At 44.9% G+C, this 17,589-nt stretch overlaps 2 protein-coding genes across 2 annotated transcripts in view; one reads left to right on the top strand and one right to left on the bottom strand.

The window, feature by feature from the left end:
• Dy (transmembrane protein dusky) overlaps window positions 1-5,227 on the top strand; it is a 40,277-nt gene extending 35,050 nt beyond the window's left edge. Inside the window, exon 6 of the mRNA XM_070663717.1 lies at window positions 1,942-5,227. Coding sequence (XP_070519818.1) covers window positions 1,942-3,627 — 1,686 coding nt within the window. The 3' untranslated portion in view covers window positions 3,628-5,227. The remainder of the gene's footprint in view (window positions 1-1,941) is intronic.
• A 279-nt stretch (window positions 5,228-5,506) lies between these two features.
• Window positions 5,507-15,720, bottom strand: M (miniature). The gene is given in 9 exon segments (XM_070663603.1): window positions 5,507-7,664; window positions 7,750-8,124; window positions 8,237-8,451; window positions 8,545-8,667; window positions 9,331-9,524; window positions 9,775-10,019; window positions 14,081-14,164; window positions 15,375-15,571; window positions 15,648-15,720. Coding segments are annotated over 9 exon segments (2,097 nt in total). The 3' UTR covers window positions 5,507-7,073.
• Between the last annotated feature and the right edge of the window lie 1,869 nt (window positions 15,721-17,589).

Below are 17,589 nucleotides of genomic sequence, written 5' to 3'. Positions count from 1 at the left end.
AGCGAGCGCGATTGCCGTAACGGCGTCCGATGCCGATTGTGGCGTTCTCCGAGACGAAAGAAAGACGGTGAATGGGGGCTTACGGGTATTATTGCTTCTCGTTTGATGCGAGATCACGGGGAACGCGACGCGGGAATCTCTGGGGGGACGAAAGGGGACAGGTAGATCGGTACGTCTGCGTAGGTAATTATTACATTATAACCCAGATATCGCGGCGGGAACGCACGTGGCCGGGCAATGCCGTTACCCAGTGCTCTGACCCAGAGCTAAGGGCGACTCGCCCGATGTCTCAAAATGGTGCGCAAAGAGACGTCCCGGTCCGGCTCGTCCGCCGTCTACCGAGGACCCGAGTAACGTTTCATCGCCGCTCTCTTGCAAGGTGGCGCAAAAATCCCGCGTGCGGAACGACCGGTTTCTTCATGTGAGCTCGCGCGCGCGCGCCGCACGATTTCTTCGATGTGTATCCTTTTCATCCCGCATTCCTGCGGCCCGACACGATTTTCGATGCACGTACTCGGCGTCCTCTTTGCTACTCGCCGATCTCTCGATCGAAGGTAGCGATCGTTGGCATCGTAGAAAAGCGCGGTTGCGACGGAACGATACCGTCGTTGATGTCTCTATGAATTAGAGTTTAATTAAACGAACGAATGTCGCGAATGGACGCCGTATCATTACTGTTATATCAACATTTGCTCAATTAATTCCGCTGTACGTAAAGTTCAAACGTGGACGTTCGTGTGTACTCATTTTCATCTCTCGCGCGGGTTTTAATATTTTTGTCATTTTTATTCTACTTTTATTCACGAGAGATCCATCGGTAGCCGCTTTGCTCGAAAATCTCCGCGGTTGAGGCCCGTGACGGCGCGGGAGCCGCGGTAGGCCTCCTTCGAATTATGGGACGCGCACATTGAAAATCCATGACGGGACGGGACGGGTAAACAGACGGACGGTGGAAGACGGGGAGGGTAGAAGAGAAGCCGCCGAACATGTGCGCGGAACCGGCCGATTGACCCGCGGCTAAAGACACGGGTGGTCCGTTATGCCCTAAGGTCACGCGTGACGCAATCGACCACTATAACGCACAGTTCTACAAACGGACGACCGGCTGCTCCTATTCCACGAGCTCCCTACCTTTGCACCTTCGCAACCCCCTTAACCCCGCTGGTCGCGCACGTTCTCCAGTTCTACATTCGCCGGTCACTCCGAACAGGGTCCTCCTCGTCGCCGCGGACTCGCCCTCGGCTGTCGCGCCGCCGGAAATAACTCTTTCGACAGTCATTTCGTATGTCCGATTGTCGGATAATCGAACGATCGAGCCCGCATTTCTCGGGTGCAACGCGAGCTGACACACTTAGGTTTCCCGTCGCGCGCGTGAGAAACAAATACCGTTGCGCGACCGTTTTTTTTTTTTTTTCTCGGCAAATGTATAAAAATTATTATCCCGAACGAAATTTGTAAGCGCTCGATGACTAAAAATAAAAATTTCGAACGAGATCTCGGTATGGTAATGTAACCTCCAAACCACTGGCTGGCATAAATAATTAATGACTAAGGAATAAAAAAAAAGAAAGAAGAGCAGAGATTCTATCATATGTCACATACCGACAAATTCTAATTATGTTAAAATAATTTTTATGCTTATACTCGAAGGAATTACTTCGAAACGATGCAACGAACGCAGTCGAATCGAGCCCGGTACGTTTATCTCGTATAAATACATCGCATTTTAAAGGGAAGAACGTCGAAAAGCTGGCCAGCGCGTCATCCTAAAATTTTTTTTTAATAATATGCCCTTCCTTAAAAATATTCCGCACAACTCCCGAATAAATTACTTAAATATATCGGCCTCAAAAACGAACAAAACTTACGTTACGAGATGTGACATAAATTATTTAACGAGCGTATGCTTGTCACAACGCGCGACTGTTGGTGTTCTTCCAGCTGGCCCGAGCCGAAGAGGTCGAGGTCGTGGAGGCGATCCCGGGAGAAGATAATCGAAATGAGAATTCGCCGCTGAACCACCAGGATAACGAGCTGATTAATTCCGATCAGCTGGCACTGGACTCGATAGCGGACAAAGATGCGGGAGGAAATCTTTACAAGTCGGGTGGCCTCCGAGGCCATTCTCTGCTGCCACCGAGTCGGGGTGCGTTAAGCTTGCCGCGTCCGCATCATAACGTCGCCTATCACGGCCCACCGCCACCATTGCCGCCTTCTAAGGCGCAATCAGAGGCCATGGACAAGATCTATACGACTGGCGGCGGCGTTAGCACCGCGCTCGGCGTGGAACCTTGGCCGGCGCCGACGCCCGACATGCCAAAGATCGTGTCTCTGGACGTGAAATGCGAAAAGAGCCTGATGAAAGTCTATCTAGGATTCGACAAACCATTCTACGGCATAGTTTTCAGCAAAGGCCACTATAGCAATATCAACTGCGTGCATCTACCCGCGGGACTCGGCCGCACTTCCGTCAACTTTGAAATCAGCATACACGCGTGCGGCACGGCCGGAAATACGGAGAACGGGCTGTACGGTTACGGCGCCGAATCCGGCTCCGGGACATTCTTCGAGAATATCATCGTGGTGCAATACGATCCTCAAGTTCAGGAGGTCTGGGACCAGGCGCGTAAGCTACGCTGCACCTGGCACGATTTGTACGAGAAATCGGTCACGTTCCGCCCGTTTCCCGTGGACATGCTGGACGTGGTGCGCGCGGACTTCGCTGGCGACAACGTCGGATGCTGGATGCAGATACAGGTCGGCAAGGGCCCGTGGGCGTCCGAGGTCTCGGGGCTGGTCAAGATCGGCCAGACCATGACGATGGTACTCGCGATTAAAGACGACGATTCTAAGTTCGACATGCTCGTGAGGAACTGCATGGCACACGACGGCAAGCGCGCGCCTATACAATTAGTGGACCAAAGAGGCTGTATCACGCGACCGAAATTAATGTCCAGATTCACGAAAATTAAAAATTTCGGTGCCTCGGCGTCGGTACTATCGTACGCTCACTTCCAAGCGTTCAAGTTTCCGGACTCGATGGAGGTTCATTTCCAGTGCACTATACAGATATGCCGGTACCAATGTCCGGAGCAATGCTCGGAGTCGTCGCTTCTGGACAGCCAAAGCCTGCTGGAGAGCCATCATCACCACTCGTCGGCGAACGTGCATCCAGACGTCGGATACGGCCTCCCGCCTCCGATCCCGCTGCCGCTGGAGGCCTATTTGCAGGCAGCGGCCGGACGACCTCGCGACGAGAGAAGAAGAAAATCCCGAGAAATTGTACACAATCCACAAAAAGCCGTAGGTGTAAATCGAATAATTCGTGTTGTTTCCACCGGCGATCTAACATTTTCCATTGACGAAAACAACGGCGAGACGAACGGACCAACGATGACGTTCCCCCAGCAGCACGAAAACACGTCTAACTCGGCTATGATCTGCATGACCACTCCTGGTTTCGCGATTACTCTTATTGTACTTCTCGCCGTTTTACTTTTCTCGTGCGCGCTATCTGCTTATCTCTTCATGCGTCTCAGGCCCTTCTCGGCGAGGACCAAAAAGTCGTTTTGCAACGTCGAACAAAACGGTGCGAAAAAATCTTCGAGAACGTGTTTCTACTCATAGTTATGAATTCCGATCATTCTGATATCTTAATACTGGAGGAAGTACCATCGAATTTTATCCGCGTGTATCGCTTCCGCCTTCAAAACCGGTTTATGTGGTTTTCCGCAATATCGTTGAAACGCCCCGGAGGTCAGTGCTTCTATAGAACGAGTCGCGCGAGAAAAAGAAATTAGTTTGGCTGCGAACGCTCGGCCGATATAAAAATTGCAGCGGTGAACTGCGGAAATCGTCCGCGCCGTTTCTAATACCTTTGGCCATTAACTGACAGTATTGCATTTTATACGTACATTTATGCGTATCCGGAATTACGAGCGAATCGGGCACGCATAGTAGAATATCTTTTACGAGGAGACCAGGGAGGGAACTCTACTGTAAACTGGTCTTCAAATTGCGAATCTTCAGGTTTCGTAGAGGCTATCGAGTGTCGCGAGCACGATTCTATGCGAAGCTACCGTTTCCTTAATGTGATAACGCCGACGGTGTTATCCGCACGATTTGCAACATACGTGTCGCTCTCTTTCGCTACGTGTCACAGTCTCCATAGAATTGTGCTTCGTCACAATGAAACTTAAGCTCAGGCCTTTATAGGCAAAAAGATAGGCGGTACGCCGAAAATTTAGTCAAAGATAATCAAACCTGTTTTTGCGTTTATTACTTATTTATGTGTTTGTACTTAGTTTCTTCCTTCGCTCTCTTCTTTTGGTATTTGGGAATCTCGTGTAACAATGGTTGCTCAACACGCGACTAGGTAATAAAATTAAAATTTTTACGAAATCGTTTTACAGTAGTATTTAAGCAATATTAATCTTACTGTTAAAGTATTAAATATTCAAATTTATTATTTATATTTATATTTATTGCTGATCTAAATTTTTGAAAAATAGGTAGAATTTTATATGTTAGTTAAATTAGCGAAATTTTATATGCAATAAGCAAATAAAATAAAATTTTTTAATGTAAACCGTTTTCTTACAATCGATAAATTTAATATTATTACCGAATTGGGAAACTTTTGATCGTATAAAAGTATTTCATAATTTAAAGTATGCATCAATAGCTTTTTCTTAAGTTGCGAAAATATCGAAGTGCCAAAATACTGTACTAATATTATGTAAAACAGCAAGTAATAAATTATGCAGTCTGATAATGAGATGAGGTTTGCTTTGTTCTATGTATGTACTATATGTATATTAAGCAGCGCTCATAAAAAAAAAACGTACGAATGAAAAAGCTATTAAGTTTTTATCGCATTTATCGTACTATTACTCCGATCAATACATTATTGCTAAGAGAAACTTGTCGAAAATGCGAAAATAAATTAACACGTTCATTGCCCGCACCAAGAATATAAAACTATATATATTTTTATCTACGATTTAAATTAAAATAATAATAATTATTATTATATTAGTTTATCCGAAATATAAGCTGAGTCGCAAATGGGCAACGAACGTGTTGAACAGTTCAATGTAAGTTATACAAACGTGTGCAGTCATTAGTTTATATATGTGTAATTAATTTATTTAGCGTTTAAGATATAGTAAATGTAATACGCACGATGCTCCAAAAGTTGCGTATTTCCGCCGGTCGTTTAATTAATTAACCTCATACGAATCTCTATTTAATTGTTTTATTAATCATGCAGTCGATGTATTTTTATATACAAAGATAATAAATTATAATCGGGGATTAATCGTGTATTTAAGGTTCTATTAATATATAATAATTGCTATTATTATTTATTTATTTATATATATTACATAAAAACGCGGAAAATCTTTCAACTAAATAGTCATACTGTATCGCCTAACTTTTGCTCGAATGTTTTACATTCGCTGTCAGACGACGCCACGTTTCATCTACCACTCTCGTTCGCTGGTCGTGCAGCTACGCTTAAATTAAAATTACTCAATCTAAGCGTATGACAAATCTTTTCGTACACCTCATACAAACAACTTAAGATCTAATTTTAAATATTATGTACTTGGCAACTCGCAAGTCCTTTGGACGAGTAAAGTCATGAAACGTTTATTGCTCGTCGGTTAGTAAAAAGTTGAGACAGGCTCATTCTAATACGCGAATTTCCGTCATAAATATCGTCGCAAAAAGTGCGTCCACATCGTCGGAAATATCTTTGGAAAAGTTATCTGCTCGAGAGACATTTCCAGCATATTTATTTACGTATATCAGGTATATAGAAAAAGAATTCGGTTATAACAAAAAGTACTGTGGCAATAGCTTAATACACTGTTTGATTTGTAACAGTCTATCTACATGTAAAATATAAAGGGAAAAATTGCAAACCCTTCTCCAAGTTTTGCGCGCACGAACCCGCAGGTTGCGAAAGCTTCAAAAGATGAAAGAACGGAGATGAATGTCTATTCTTCCTCGTGTCGGCTTTCTTCCCCCAACAAAAAAAAAAGAAAAAAAAAATTGCTAACATATCTCATGCAATTGTTAACGTATTTCGTCGACGTCCGTGATAAATATTACTTTTAGCCTCCTTAAAGCAAATCATTAAAAATCCCTACGTAACGAGAGCGTCGTGGAACCGAACACGACTCAGTACCCTAAAGACTCATAGACAGTGTAAAAAAAAAAATACCTGTTAATTATCTAAATAAGGCTTATTTAGATCGTAGACGATGCCTCGTAACATTTGCCGCATTTGCCGATAGAATCTCGAATGCATCGAGGTCTCTTAATTCTAGAAGACCGATCGATGCACTGAAACCGATCGAAGCTCTGAATTATTCTTCACCATTCGTACGACAAAGTACATTAATCCTATAAATATGCTACTACTACAATTATTAATATTTCCGATATTATTTTCTTGTTACCCTTTTTTTCACGATGCACCCACGGCTTTTATAATTAATCATGGCATTAAAACTTGTATTATATTTTAGAGTAATAAATATCTTTTTAACATTTGCTTTTAATCATTTAAAATTACATTAATAATTTCTTTTTTATTAATTACGAATAATTTTTATAGTTTTATTTATTAAAAAATATATTAATGTTATTGAGTAATATTCAGGAAAAATATATTTATAACGATGCGGTATTTATTAATACTTCGTTGATTATTGAAAACTACGATGGAAAAAAAAAAAAAAAGGGATACTTTGAGAGGAGTTGTGGAGCAGCTTTGTTAAAAATCAGTGTAACGCGAATACCTACCGGAGTCCTCAATGCTGCGACTCGCGAGAGTTCGGTGCTGTCGCGCGATTCGCAGGAGGATGCTCGAGCAACAGTGCCAAACAGGTGTGCTTCCTTTGGCTCACCTTTAAACGTGTTTCCTCAGCCGAAGCGGCTGTTCTCTCGATACATAATCGTGCCCAGTTCAGCAACGCACTTACGATACTTTGTACAGCGTATTATTGCACATTGTCTCTCCTTAGATGCACCTGGAGTCTTAAAGTCGACGCGAGGCGCTATCAGCCTCGCTCGACCGACGGGTCCGCGGTAACCTGGGAGACTCCGCTTGCCTGCTGCTTCTGCAGCTCATCGGGATGGTGAGCTGGTCGCATCGCGCAACGTACGCGGAGCAAACCGTAAGGCAACCAGCCGTTATTACTGGCATGCACTCCGGCCTGGCTGGTCTCTCTACTGCCGGCGGCGGCGACATCCCGCTGCGCTTGCAATCGGTGCAGCATCGCGCCCGCGACGAGGGCGGAAACCACGGCAGAGAGCGCAACGACGATGAAGAGCGCGCTGAAGCCCGGCATCGGCAGGCAAATTCCGTAAACGACTTCCTCGCGTATCCTACCCTGGAAAACTGTTACTGCCTCGGCGTGCGCGTCCGGACTGAACGCCAGGTCCGCCTCGGAAATGACTTCGTAAATGCCACTGACGCCGACGTCTGCGCTACGCGCTTTCCGGTCTGTCACCGTCACCGAACGTTTCCGCCGGGTGACTCCGGCGGAAAGCGGCGTCGCCGGCACCTCGCCGTTCCCTTCCTCGAGATTTCGCGGCCCGTGCGGGAACTGATCCTGCTCGTTTTCGTACCTGTTCAGTCGCGGTGGTTCCTGAGAAAGAAGGGGACAATGTATATAGTCCGTGACGCCACGGGCGTAAAAAAAAAAAAAAAAAAAAAAAAAATTTTTTACTCACTATGAACGGCTTCGATAAATCGACATTGTCCTCGCTGTCATGCTGCGTTTCAATCGCCGCCGGCGCTCGTCGATTACTCGTCTGTGCCTGCGCTTTCGGGATCGACTTTTCCACGTCCAAGAAGTGCCCGCCGATGGATGCCATTTCATCGCCGTTCTGGATAACGTCATCGTACAAAGAGCCGTCCCCTTGCTCGGCATTGTCATCCGCGTCCTCGCTGTCTCTATCCGCGCTATTGTTCTCGTTGTCGACGACGGAGGCTGCCGTGCTCTCAATGTACTGCGGTCGCAATTGATCCTTTCTCTCCTGAATGTAGTGAGCTACGGAGCCGCTCAATTGACAATGGTCCAGACAACCGTGCCGGCAGATTTCCACCTTTTTGCGAATGCATATCGAATTTATCAGAGAAAATTCGGAGAGTAAACGACGAGAGGGGACTAATTGCAAACGAACGGTCGGGCATGATCTGATAATCACGCGTCGTTACCTTGCACTTGATGTGAACGCTTAACGCGTCCGGGAATTTAAACGCGTGGAAGAAGGCGTACGTGATGACGGTCGCGCGATCGTCTGAACCCCGCGCCTTCAAGAACCGGCTGATCATCTTCGGTCGCAACACGCATCCGAACTCGTCGCTCAGCTGTATCGTGTGACCGCCACCGTCCGAGGCCACGCACGACTTGACCCGCATGTCAAACTCACCTATATTGTCAGTCGCTCGGTTAAGTAACAGAGAATTACGTCGGCGGTCAGGAAAAAAAAAAAGATTTCATGAATCTGGGGAGAGCTTGTTACCTCGGTAATCGTTTATGGCAACGACCAAAGTGAGAGTGGAACCAAGCGGCACGATGCCGGACACGGGAGGCGCCCATGGACCCTTGCCGTGTTGAATTTCCATCCAACAGTCCACGTTGTCGCCTGCGAATAGCGATGGACACACATAAAAAATTGTCTTCACGGCAAAAAAAAAAAAAAAAAAAAAAAAATAAAAAAATTAAAATAAAATAAGATAAAAATATGTAACAGATGCTTATTATCGTGCCTTTAATATTAGAAGAGAAACGATATTAATCGAAGGCATCGATGATCATTCGTGCTTTCAGACATCACGTCTAAGTTTCCGCGCTCGCTTAATACACGTTATACGCATATAAACTGAAATTAACTGATGTCACTGCGGTTTCATTTGTGGCGAACCGCAAACGGGCGTGAGAGTTGCAACGCGTACCTCGTGATATGTTTGCGCGCATTAAATGTACCGCTATCTATCCCTTGTAACGCACGTTCAAAACCGAAATGCTCATACGTGCCGCTTTAATAAGAAGCGGTCATTGCGGCGCGTATTTGCTCGGACATTTAACCGCAATATTTTTTTTTTTAATATTTCGACTCGATCTGCTACTTAAAATTATTTACAACGACAGATGATAGTCGCGGAAGAGTTTCCCGTGCGCGCAGAATCACGCGGCAGTTTTAATAACATTGTCTGTAGGAAATTTATGCCGATGACTTAAAAATGCATTGATTAAATTAATTAAATTAATTAAGTTTGCATGAAGCGTCATAGCGAGACGCACGTACCTCTAAAGTCCAGCTGTATCACGTCGAGGTCAGCGATGACCATCGGCGGCTTCGACGCGGTCTTCTCGTAATCGTTAAACCACTCGCATCGCAGCCGCTTAGCCTCGTCCCAAACTTCGAGTAAATCTTTATCGTACTGGACCACCACGGTATTCTCGTAAAACTGCCCGTGCATGTCTGGTTTTGTACCACATCTAGAGTGACGTAAAAAAATGAAGTAATACGCGCCATGTGTGTTTTTACTCGCATACGTACATACTAATTTTATTAAGTAATAAAATCAAATTTAAATATAAAAAAAAAACAAGCAAATAAATTATAATAATGATAATAAAATGCGGAAGCAAGAGTGAAATTTTCTTGACGATAAAATTACACCCGGCGTTCATTATCCACGTTAGTGTACTTATCTACGATTATATCCCTCTGAGATTTTTTCCTTACCTGGCATAAGCTATCCGAAAGGAAAAGAACGTTTGGCCAGTGGACGGCGGCACGTAGATGCAACGCGGATCCGCATGCTGGCCCTTGGACGAGACGATGCCCTCAAAGGGTTGCGAGAATGAGAGATGGACGTCCATATGATCTTTTCCGCACATCACCTCCAAAGACTGGATGGCCGGCATGCCCTCCGGCCTCTCTAGCGGCCAAATGTCGCTATTGCTACTGACGCTCCTCAAGCCAACCACCTGCGCATTTAAAGAACATTGCAAGAATACGCTTCCTCCGTTTGAACCCGCGTGACCTCTCTTCTTATTATCCTCTATTTCTGTTTCGCTTCCTGCTCATTGTCTGACACATGTGTACGTGGCTCCGAAGTTATGCACGTAAAACGGAAAGATCGGCTGTCGATCCTACTTTCCGCGCAATACAAGAAAATTACTCTGCGGTAAAGTTCATAGGAAGGGCGCTGAGTCGGAAAGTACACCGAGATCGTGTGATAAATCCCGAGAAAAACGTTCGATCAAAGTCTTGAGTGCATCAAGAATATTTAGAATGGACGAGACACCAAGCCGAGATGCTCTTAATTTTTAATTTCGACAACGTCGCAAACGTCCACAGCAATTAAGACGAATTAATTTAAATTTTGACGCAGTACTGCATAAACTTGTTTGTAGAAAAAATATAAAAAAAATTATAAAAAAGTATTAAAAAAAAACGGAGGAAAAGTTTTCGACTTAGCGTAATTGAAACATCGCTTCTAATGTGTTTACGAGAAAAATGATCAGCGATAAATCAAAGTTTATTACCGCGCTCGCGACTCTTCTCCTTTTTTTGCGCAAAGCAGTTTTCTACACAGATGGGATTGTAATGAAAACTTAAGTACCCGCGTATTTTCGCTCCACCCGTCCATTAGACCTAGGATAATCCTCGTGATTTAGTCATAAATACCTCTCACGGCTTAATCGGAGCTGACGATTCCTCTCGCCTCGCTAATGCCGGCATTCGAGGTAATCGCGGAGGCACGAGCCGCCGCGACAAGAGTCCCTCGGATTGCGGCACGTCTATCTCAAATTAATCACGACGCACATATGGCTTTTATCGTGTATTTTCACCGACTTCTCGCGTCAACCGAAGATAACTGCACGCGCCATTATTTTGCCCGCGCGTAAAGCAACGCTTAACGAGATTACAAAAGTGTAAACGGCGACGATGCTGTTTCAGTTACGACGCCCGACTGGTTTCCATCTGGCGATATCTAATGGGCCGAGCGTCTCGAAGACGGCTCGATTACGATAATTGAATTTACTGTCGCTTTTGCTATTTATTACTTTAATAACACGACACTCTCTTATCAATTTCTTGAATTTAATTGACAACATCATCGGCCATATATCTTCAAAGGTGCTACGAGAATATACTTGCTGATGTTTTATTTGATTCCGAAATATAATTACTGTACTAAAATTAATAAATCAAGAAGCAGATAAAGGTGTGATATATTATTAAGAACAGATATATTCTTCTTCAAATTTTTCCTCATTTTTTTTTTTTTTTTTTTTTTTTTTAAATAATACTTATTACGAATTAATAAAGCGGCGCAAGTGCACGATAAATGCAAAATTTGTAAATTATTAACTGCGTTAGATTACGATCCCATGCTGTGGAAAATTATTACAGTGATAAATTTAAATGTATACGTCTTTCGGACTTTGTGTACTTTGTCAAGATTTATTTGCGGCATTACTGATGCAATAGAACTGTACAAGTAGATCAATGTATCTGGTCTATTAAATCTGATCTAGATTCTGCTTCTCAGAACCTGCCTTGCGGTCGCATCGCATATATTTTGCGGGACTCGTTTATCTTCACGGCGCGAGCAAACGAGAGTCTGTTAATATTATGCAACAATTCTATCGTCTGCGCTTGGAGCGTTACCGCGAATTTGTCGCGTCGAGTTACCTATTCGTTTCGGACGATTGCGACATCGGAGCCGTTAACGTCGAGCGAATCTATATACTTACTCGAGAAGCCTCGTTTTCGGAAATTAAGGGACGCCACGGGCGCACGCTTCTGTCCGTGGCCTCAGAAAATCCTAGACGCTACGTGAACGAACGAGCGCGGTATCGCCGTAACGGGAGAAGCGTCTTTACCGCTGCATTAACGGTCGTCGTTTTTCGCGCAAGTGAAAACACGTTTCTACGCTCTTACAATCGCACTGTTAAATGACAACGTTTCATTAGAAATGATTACGCACCTGGCGGACTCGGATACGCACGGCGCGTACCCTTTTTGCCGAGGTGTCGCGCCGCATCGTTTCGTGCGATCGTACATTCTGCCCGAGCCATCCCTCGCGATTATTTCTAACCCCCGGTCGACTCTCCGGTATACGAAGACCGTCAATTAAAAAAAGAACCGAGATTACCGTCAGCTCGTTGGTGAACTGCATTTAATATATAAATAAAACAGCGATATCTATCGTGGGAATAATTATAAAATTATGGCCGTGTTCAAAAGTAACCGTACTTTTTTTTTGGTGTTTTTTTTTCCTTAAAGTGATTCTTGTCTCTTGAAGAATGACAGGTAATATTCGTGTACCATGTGGGCGCCGCCGCGTCATACACAGGCAGAAGTAAAAGATGTGGTTTATGACTTTCCGGGACTTGGCTGTGACCCCGCGCGCATCGGTATTCTAAGGTACTCGAACGTGAGGCACATCGGTAGGTGAGTTTCCCATCGAGGCACCAGTGGCGTTCGAATACTAATGCGCGTCTGCGAATAGTCAATTGTGCTCGTGACAGCGGAAATAGTCGGTGCCGCGTGTTCGCGTGTGCCGGTCGTAAGACCGCGGATCGGGGTCGGCGCGAACCGGCGAGTTTTACGGCCGATTTTACTGACCCTCCTCAATCCCTCGGGGATTTATATTACGGTAATGTAATCAGTAGTAAAATCTCGGCGCGCCCGACCTATCGGCTTATCTTTGGTAACTCCGATGTAGATCGCGTGCAACGCGCGTTGGCTGCCGGCGCAAGTGTCTACTTTCGCGCGCGAAGTCCGCGACTTTACCGCCCTTCCTCAAATTGTAAATCGACGGTGACTCCGGTAATTTCTGATTCTAATCTCGCTCGGTGCGTTCCGCGCCGTAGGAAATTCCAGGCGGCGTCCAGGTAGTTCAAGTAGTCTGGGGGGCTTGACGCGTAATTATCGTCGACAGTTTATGAGCGGGACGAGCACTTACTTTGCAAGGCCACGGAGACGGATGCCTCGCTGCACGGTACCGTCTACACGATAGGTTTCACCTGGAGTTCTGAATAAAACGTGAGAAGGAATGAGGGGAATGGGATCGGGCGGAGAGGAGAGGGCCCCCGAGACGCGGGTAACGGTACCTAGAGTAGGCACGAATATCCGCTTGCAAGCTGTCGCGGCGGCTCCCGCCGCGTCATCGCATTGTCATCTAAATGGAAACGCGAATTCCCGCCGGCCTAAGTGTCGCTACCGCGGGAATAACGAGCCTTCTTTTTCTTTTTTTTTTTTTTTTTCTTTGCCCGCGGCTTTCGGCCCTCGGTGAAACGGTATCGCCGTTATTAGGCGGTCAAGCGACTATTACGCGAGCGAGTCGTTTCGGGTTTGGCCCGCGCGTATGAGACCGTTACTCATTAATTATTGTAGGATCTACGACGCTAATGACGACGCGGAGCTATTGGCCAAACGCGCCTGAAATTACGAGCCATTATCGGAATCGGCGCGGCTCACCGGTGGTAGGCTCGATCGCCCGGCGTGCACGGCTCTAGGGCCTAATTGACCGACAAAAGAAAACCGCTAGAAGACGCGCGGGACGAAACGCAAGTCACGAGTCTCGTATGTAATGCCGACCTCGCTAGTCGATACACCGCTGCCTGTGTGCCCCTGTCCCTCTTAGCGGCTGCCCGTTCGCCGCTCGTCGCGCGTCATTACGATAGCGAGTCTGACGCTTCATCTCGCGACGTCGATAGCTTCGCGCTAATGAACCTTTCTAATTGGAGAGCGGCCGAAGCGTTCCTTCGGCAGCGTCGCTACTATTTAAATAATTTCGCGATATTCTGCCCGAGCCTATTGCAGACAGGTGCTGTATCAATTTTTTAACGCGTTGCTCGAGATCGGAAATTAACGTTAAGAAATAATCTAGTTGTTCTCGGTTCGTGGGAGCTTCGTGCTAATTTAGTTAGTTAGGCGCTAATTCAAAATTGAAGGAGTCGAGAACCGTCGTACGAGCGCGGTCGGATACGCGACTGGCGTCCGTCCAATTTGCAAATTGGCGCTGCACACTCACCATATAGATCAGCGTACATAGCAACTTCCACACCCCTGGCATCCTGGAGGTCCCAGCCTCTCACGACGAAACACCCGTCCTGCTCTGGAAAGACAAACGCGCCGCCTCGCATTAGTTCGCATTAATTTCAGCCGTTGCGCGCGAGCTGCTACGCTGGCGCGCGATACTACACTCGAAACCGGATCTATTTTAATTTATCCGACCACCATGGTCTAGCGAGCAAATTAACCGGGCACCGTCTGCCGAGTTGCGCTTCGAATCCCAAGGAGGTCTCGAGCGCAAAATTGATTTGCCGGGAGAAATCACGATTATGGAGCTCCGAATCAAGCGAGCGTTTGTGAAAATTAGGATAGCGCAGTGTGGCGCGAAATCACGGGGAAACAGTGATAATCTTCTACAAATAAAAAAGTAGAACAGACAATAAATTAGATATTACCTTTTTGCATCACACTGTCTACTTGTAAACGCGAAACGTTTGTTCTCCTTTCGTTCCTCTAAAATAAAATCTCACTTCGAAAAGATGCCTTGAATATTTTGTTCCAAAAAAAAAAAAAAAAAAAAAAAAATTAGAACGTATACCTACGTGAAATCTTTCTATTCCTTGATCAAGTAAATGGCTCTTTTTCATTGAGTTTGCTTTTATAGCAAATTAGCCAAGTAATGCCTGTTATCGATAACGCTAGTCATTACAACGTACGCATATCGGCGAAAGACATGGACGCAATCTATGTAATTGACCCGTAGATAACAGATGTGGAATGCGACGTGAAATCATAAACGCGTTTCGCTATCGAGAATATTGCCGCGTATCGCGGTCGCGATTGCAATGGACGTAAAGATAACCGTAGTTATGAATGGGAAACATCAACGTCACGCACAGAATGACAGTGGCATACGAATCCTTTGCTCTGCATGCCATTCACGTTTGCACCGTTGTTAATCGCTGCGATTAGAATTCAATTACATCGACTTTTATTTGTTACAATTTTTGCTCAGAATAAAATCAAGATTAAAAGCTGGAATTATTACTCCCCAGAAAAACCTTTCGGCGTTTTTTATAGTAAAATGGATATCGCTGTTATTTAATATCGAGAATTTTTAAACATATTTAAGTTCCCTGTTTTTTTTTTTTTTTTTTTTTTTAAACTTTGCAATGGTTCTACTAATAAATTACTTAATCGCGTTTTCGAGACGTTTCGGCATTTCATATCAAGTTTCGAGGTTGTGGCGAAAGAATGAGCGATGTATAATGATCATCGCGACAAATCGAAGATAGCATGATCAAACCCAATACCGATTTCAAGGCTGTTCGCGGCTCGTTAACTCCACTGGTCGTTTTTGCCCGGTTTAAACGCATCACTGCATCGGCTCTTCCAGTTTCCAATATTGACAACGATCGTTTCGGACTGCCTGGATTATTGGACGTGCCGATCGATGTAAAGACGCGATCGAGTCTTTTGCAGGTAACATCTCGCACCTGTGTGCGACCGCCTAAGTAACAAATTATATAACACGTCAGGTTTTCGACGAGCGCGAGGCGTTCCGGTTGAGCGGGTAAGTGGCTCACCAGTGAATCTTGTAATTCTTTCTCCTTTTTCAATCATTATCCTATTAAAAAGGTTTCTCTGATTAGCGGTCATCGTTTCGTTGTGTTTGATTCTAAGTCGGGCACGTGAAGTATACACATTTGCAGATCGAAGAAAGTGGAAAAGATGAAAAAAGTCGTGGGCTTAAATTAAAGAATAACTTCGCGCGCGCAGCGTTAAAGGGAAGGAAAATTTTTAAGAAAAGTTCTATCTGAACATATCCCAAGAGAAATCCCGTTGTCGCGGCGTCGCTTGAAAGAGGACGATTCGCTCCGAGTCTCATAATTCAAAACAAGCGTGCAGTGTCACGATGTCAATTGTAATCCCCCTGGCTGTGGGAGATGAATTAAAAGAAGGAAGCAGAGACAGCCGGTCGTTAAATCTCCGACCGGGCATGCGACTTTAATTAAAATCAAGTTAACCAGTATATTGTTCTGTTAAGTGGCACGACGTAGATTATAAACAATGTTTAAGCGTCAATAATGTTCGCAAACATCATCTCGTCACGTTCGGATTGTTGCAAATGTGTAATTATCGACTGCAGGCGACTGGCGTTCGTATAGATTAACGTCCGCACGTTTCGATCGTGATTTATGTTCCGGCGAGTATCAAACAATTAGCGCCGACTGTTTAATAACTCGTGGCTCCCGGCGAAGAACTATGGTTCCGCGATTGTTGTACCGGAACGACCCTTGGCAAAGGCGTTCGAAGACCGCATTTGCATTCCGTATAATGATTTCCAATTGGATTGTCATTTATGCCAGATCTCGCGAATTCGTATTACTATATTCTTACTTAACAATATTTTTATTTTACAGTTACATCGGACATGCCCTCATTACCATTAACGAGTATAAAAAGAACAGGCGTTCGCGATGTTCCACGAAAAGTTACGCGGCCGACACGTTAATAGGAAGAGCGGATCCAAAACGGGTGGTCCCGATGATGGAAGGGTTAATCGAAGCAAGGAGCTGCTTCGTGATACGAGTACCACGAGTACTTGGTATGTTTTTGATTTGCCCGCCTCAAGCACGTCGGCGGAAAGCATTAATTAGCTGCGCATAACCGACCCGTGTGACGCGCAAGTATTACATGGATTTCATCGCCTCGCTATCGTTCTCCTCGCATTTAATTCTCGACGTTTGTGCGCGCGCTCACTTAATTAGCGCGGCATAGCAGGTAGAGTAATTGTAATAAATCAATCTTTCGTTCAAACGAAAACGTTTCCGCGAAAGAAAAATTTCTGCGAAGAAATACCTGGGCTGGCATCTATAGTTTTTTTTTTTTGCAGTTCCCCGAAAGCCAAATGTTTTACATGTCGAGATGAAAGCGTCGCGACTACCTGTCGATTCATCAATTAATTCAGGTGAATAGCTCGAGACAGATAGGTAAAAAGATAAATGGAGAGAGAGAAAGAGAGACCCGTACACAATACATTCTTGGAATGTTTCGACCGGGCCGGCTGGATTACACGCGTCTTCGTAACGGTGTTTCCCGCTCGGGCCGGTGTGTGCGATAGATCCCACGCTAATAATTCCCTCTCGGCACCGTTTCAGGACGCTTTAATGTGACAACGTTGTCTCACAATTTTTCTTTCAACGTCGACCATTGTTGGCTACACATGCACTGATACAGCGAATTATAATTGTGGCCGCACGCATTTTTTATATCGCATCGCGGCTAAGTGTCAGTCGTTTTACTAATTAATTTTTTTTATAAGTAAGAGATGATTAATAAATTACGCGCATTTTTTATAAATTAAACGCGAAAAGAAATAAAAAAAAAAAATGTCCCGCAAAGGAATTCCTGGCGAGAGAGATATCTCTCGGATTTGGCGCAATTAGGTATCCTCTAGATTATATTAACGCGTTTGCAATTTCTCTTTTTTATTGTTTCCGATGCACCAATTTCTCATGGTATCGT

This window comes from Cardiocondyla obscurior, linkage group LG11, assembly GCF_019399895.1.
Source record: "Cardiocondyla obscurior isolate alpha-2009 linkage group LG11, Cobs3.1, whole genome shotgun sequence".
Classification (NCBI taxonomy): Eukaryota; Metazoa; Arthropoda; class Insecta; order Hymenoptera; family Formicidae; genus Cardiocondyla; species Cardiocondyla obscurior.
Note: the sequence above shows the minus strand (reverse complement) of the source record. Positions and strands in the feature narration are given on the sequence as shown.